The sequence below is a fragment of the Aegilops tauschii genome, chromosome 2 (genome assembly GCF_002575655.3).
Source record: "Aegilops tauschii subsp. strangulata cultivar AL8/78 chromosome 2, Aet v6.0, whole genome shotgun sequence".
Lineage (NCBI taxonomy): Eukaryota > Viridiplantae > Streptophyta > Magnoliopsida > Poales > Poaceae > Aegilops > Aegilops tauschii.
The window spans coordinates 368,905,390-368,909,737 of record NC_053036.3 but is presented as its reverse complement, the minus strand read 5'-3'; the positions used below and the strand labels follow the sequence as shown (position 1 = coordinate 368,909,737).

General features: G+C 39.1%; 1 protein-coding gene across 1 annotated transcript; it reads right to left on the bottom strand.

Moving 5' to 3' along the window:
- Positions 1-335: 335 nt before the first annotated feature.
- On the bottom strand, positions 336-2,897 carry LOC109759638 (protein MHF1 homolog). The gene is made up of 4 exons (XM_020318464.4): positions 2,707-2,897; positions 2,521-2,592; positions 1,432-1,512; positions 336-794 (listed from the first exon to the last, which is right to left on the bottom strand). The coding sequence occupies exons 1-4, from the start codon at positions 2,849-2,851 to the stop codon at positions 667-669; spliced, it is 426 nt and encodes a 141-aa protein (XP_020174053.1). The 5' UTR covers positions 2,852-2,897; the 3' UTR covers positions 336-666.
- Between the last annotated feature and the right edge of the window lie 1,451 nt (positions 2,898-4,348).

Here is a 4,348-nt window from a genome sequence, read left to right as displayed (position 1 = left end):
AGTTCAGCCCAAAAGTCATGAGCCGACTTCTTTCATATCCTTTATGTAAAGTAAGTTGTCTCTAATTTGTCAATTAAAAAAAATGCCATACAAAAAAACAAGTAAACTTTGATCTGATCGGAGCTATAAATTAGCCATTAGTTTCCTGCGGCTGATCCAGCTTAACAAATAGACACAAAGACTGATAGTTTTTACTTACACGGAAGGTAATTGACACACTTTTGATTTCCCTGTGATCCCAGTAACTCATTAGTGCTCCATGTGCACAATTTGGTTGAGCTAGGTATGCACGATTGTCAAATCTTACTAAGCAGAAGGCCGTGGCAGCACATAAATTTCGTGCAAGAACAGATATCTAGATATGCCAATACCACTTGACACCAACAGTTTCAAAACAGAGCGACAAATGTGACGGATAAACCTGGGAACATTGACTATGGCAGCACATAAATTTCGTGCAACAACAGGTTTCTAAATATGCCAATACTACTTGACACCAACAGTTTCAAAACAGAGCGACAAATGTGATGTATAAACCTGGTAACATTGTACATGCACGCGATCTCCAAATGCGTTGAGTACCAGTTAGTGGGTATTTTGGGTGCTCCTGCAGTGTCAATTCAGCCTACACTCTTGCACAATTAGGGATAAGGATAATATCTGAGATCAGATAACGGTCAAGTTATCGTCCTTCTTGGATGTTTTCTTTCTCTTCTTCCCGGTGCAAGGCTCTTTTCCTTTCAGGTTTTGAGAAAATGTTCGCAGCTTGCCCATAAGATGCTCATTTCTATGCGCTGGGATTGCAATGCAATAGTCAGTGTGAGGAAAAAATACATTAAGAGAACCATAAAGAGAGTATCAACAACAAAAATGCATAGGAGCTCTCGGGTGCCATGCACCCTATATGAATAGTAAAATCGAAAAAAAATACAGGAAAAATAAAAAAAATCTGAAATTTTGGGGTATCAAACATGGTCATTCATTCTACTCACGTACAAAGTTTCGCGAAGAAATGGCATCCGTGGTATTCTTAGTGAAGAAAATACAGTTCGACCTATGATTCATTCAAACAGTTTTTTATATATAATTGAAGTATTTATGTTTTTTGCTGAGAATACCACAGATGTCATTTCTTCACAAAACATAACACAGGTGTAGAATGGTCGACAAGGTTTGACATCCCGAAATTTCATAATGTTTTGATTTTTATAGTACTTTTTTTATTTTACTATTCAGACAGGGTGCATGACACCCGAGAGCTCCTAATCCGTGTCTGTATCAACAACATTTTCCTCTGTAGCTTATCAACTATGTATTCAACATTTGTAAAATTTCAAGTATACAACCTTCTATAGAAAACAACACTTCCAGGAAGCCAATATTCTATCCTTCTCTTTCAGGCATTAGTAAAGACATTGTTTGCTCAAGTACCTGTGAGGATAACATCGTCCATCCTAATGGATTTACGACTAGCATGCTGTGCAAACAGCTCAACATCCTTAGCCAGCTGCTCTGCACATTGCGAAGAATATGTTAATTACACTACCCATGTAGTTTCCAAATATGCAGATCTAACAAGATTCAGAACCATTCTTATTCTGCAGAGTGCAAATAAGCAGTTCAGTACAGCTAGTACAGCAGAACACTTTAGTTTCAGAGATGCTGCTCTGAAAATCCACTTCCTTATGTTCTGGTACATCTCCTTTACTCTCACCATGCAACCAAAATTTTGTGGTTCCCACAAGATCCTCGATCCTGAGCTGGAAATGTGCTAAGCTATTGCTTTCCAGCTGATACAGTGTGCCACTTAAAAAGATATGATTCTGGAGTTTGTGGACGGGATGGAGTGATCTTCAGTGCAACTTGATGTCTTATTTCTCACGTGTATTCTTTAACCCACAGAGGTCTGGAAGTCAGTTCGACTAAACATTACCTAAATGCATAAAAAGTGCTTTGCTTTTCTTAGAGCACATTTTCAATTCAACTAAATATCTTGAATTGTGTCAGAGGAGCATGCAAATCAGATATAAAGATAGTATCTATAGCAGAGATTGTTTCTTAGAGTTTGGTGTATTCTCATCATGAATATTGTCTATGCAGAGCTTGTTGTAAGAGAAAAAATCATTAGTATCAGCATGAAATTCGAGATACTGAGTAACACAGAAACAAACATCTACCAAATCAAAGCCTTCTTTTAAAGGTCAAATCAAATAGAAGCGCATCCCTGTCACACAAAAAAGAAGTTCCTTGCTGCAGACACATAGAAGAAATCAAACATGAGCTTGTGGTAAGATCTAATGCTCCAGGCATTCTGGACAAATCTAACATGAAGTGCGTCGCTCCAGCTCCATTCAATCTAAACTGCCACTAGACAACCAACACATATTTTGGCTAAGGTAGATCAACTGGTTCTGTTCCACGCCAAGACTCGATCTAAAATTGGCCAGATGGATATTAAAAAAAGGGCAGAGTCAGTTGTGAAAACAAATGCAGCAAAAGGAGGTAAAGATTTCGGGGAACCTGCGCTCTTGAAGGCCAAGTCGGCGATGCAGGCGATGACGGGACCCGCAACCTCCATGCCCGCCTTCTTGCCTGCAAAGCACGAATGCATCATACATTACTGTTCCGAATCCCGATCTCAGTTGCAAGAGAAAGAAGTGATAGCGGAAACTGGACGCCAGGTGAAGTGGTGCCATTTTAACCTACCTTCAGAAGTCGCGATGTTGATGACGGCGAGCCTGAAGCGGTCACGAAGGAGTTCGGCCTCCGCCTCCGCCTCGAATCTATCGGCCTCACCGCCGTCACCGGCGAGTGCGTCGTCGTCGGCGAGGGTTTCCACGTCTGGGTCCATGGTGGGGATAGGGATTTTTCGGTTTTCTCCGCTATTTGGTCCCTGAGTTTATTTGTATTTCACCTCCGAGGTTTGCGAGGAAGTATTTGAATTCTTATTTGTATTTTTTGGGTTGATTAATCAGAGATTTCTTGTTTCTTTTCATTAAGCAACCTGCAGGAGCAATGTCGCATTTTTCTGTATATAAACATTGGACATGTTTGTTTTTATGTGAAAATATGGTGATATATACACACATACTAACACGAATATAATACCGTGGTCAAGTAGGCGATTTGGATACATGTTAGCCTTTTTCTATTAAACAAAGATTTGTAGTTATCGCTTTTCATTAATATTATACATAACTAGCTAATTGCCCATGTGTTGTAACTGGGACATACATATTCAACATCAAGTTTGTCTGATATATAACTTACACCCACAATCCACCATATTCTAGATTTTAATAAGATTCAATTTGATTTGAGAACGATAGCGAAAGGCAAGATATTATATATATTCAGTTGAGGTTTTGATAAGATTTGATTTGATTTGGGTATGAGTAGGGAAATGCAAGTACAATGTCGATTTAGTTAAGATTTGATTTGATTGAGTTTATGCATAATGTGATTTTGAAAAAATAGCGATTTCATTTGGATTATTGTAAGTTATTCAATTTACGTTGGTTTTATTTGTGTGGCATTAGATGAGATTACCAAAAATATATAAAATGAAATCAAAGGGGAAGGCGTGGGAAGGGGGAAAACGGGGGAGGAGGTGAGGCTAACCTACCAACTCCCCTTTTTTGGACGAAAACCTACCAAACTCCTCTTTAATAATAGAGTTTTACATAAATGACCATTGCACGAACGCCTAAGGAAGTTGTTGGTATGGCTCTAAGATTCATTCCATCCACGCAAGGACTAAGGAGAGAGCAGTCGGATTTTGCATTTCTAGGAGCCAGTCATTTGTCTATGATATGACGAGTTGCCTAACCTCCTAGGTTAAAGGACAATCTTTACACAACTATGTGTGATGGATTCGAGGACCCTTAAGCAAATATTGCACGTCGGACCATGGGAAAATCAGGCAAAAGATATTTACTTAGGCTTGGTCCGAGCTTCAAGATTTCTGCTACAAGGAACTTTAGATCTAATCCATGCAACCAAGTTAAAGATGTCGAGATGGAGTCACGTCTTTGCATGTCCATAGCCAAGAGATGATGTCATGTCTTTGTGGGTTATCTTCTTGAGGGTGCTTGCCGGATAAATGACTCAAATCATTGGGCTAGTTTTTTAAGCTGGGTCACAATTTTCATCCAGTTGATGTCCTTAAGCTCTTTGTGCTGTGAATTTTTCTTGCTGGGTGCAATATTGAATAAATCTAGGGCATGCACACCAAAAGGAGCCATGCCTTGTCTAGTTTTCAACCAAAAAAGAGCATTGTGTCTGATACGTCTCAAATGTATTTTTTTGTTGTTTCAGCTACTTTTATATTATTATTCTTGTATCACAT

Coding starts and splice junctions, on each gene's coding strand:
- LOC109759638 (XM_020318464.4), bottom strand. CDS start 2,851: ATGGACCCAGACGTGGAAACCCTCGCCGACGACGACGCACTCGCCGGT. Junction 1,513..2,520: donor CTTGGCCTTCAAGAGCGCAG/GTTCCCCGAAAT, acceptor CGCAATGTGCAG/AGCAGCTGGCTAAGGATGTT. Junction 795..1,431: donor GGACGATGTTATCCTCACAG/GTACTTGAGCAA, acceptor TTGCAATCCCAG/CGCATAGAAATGAGCATCTT.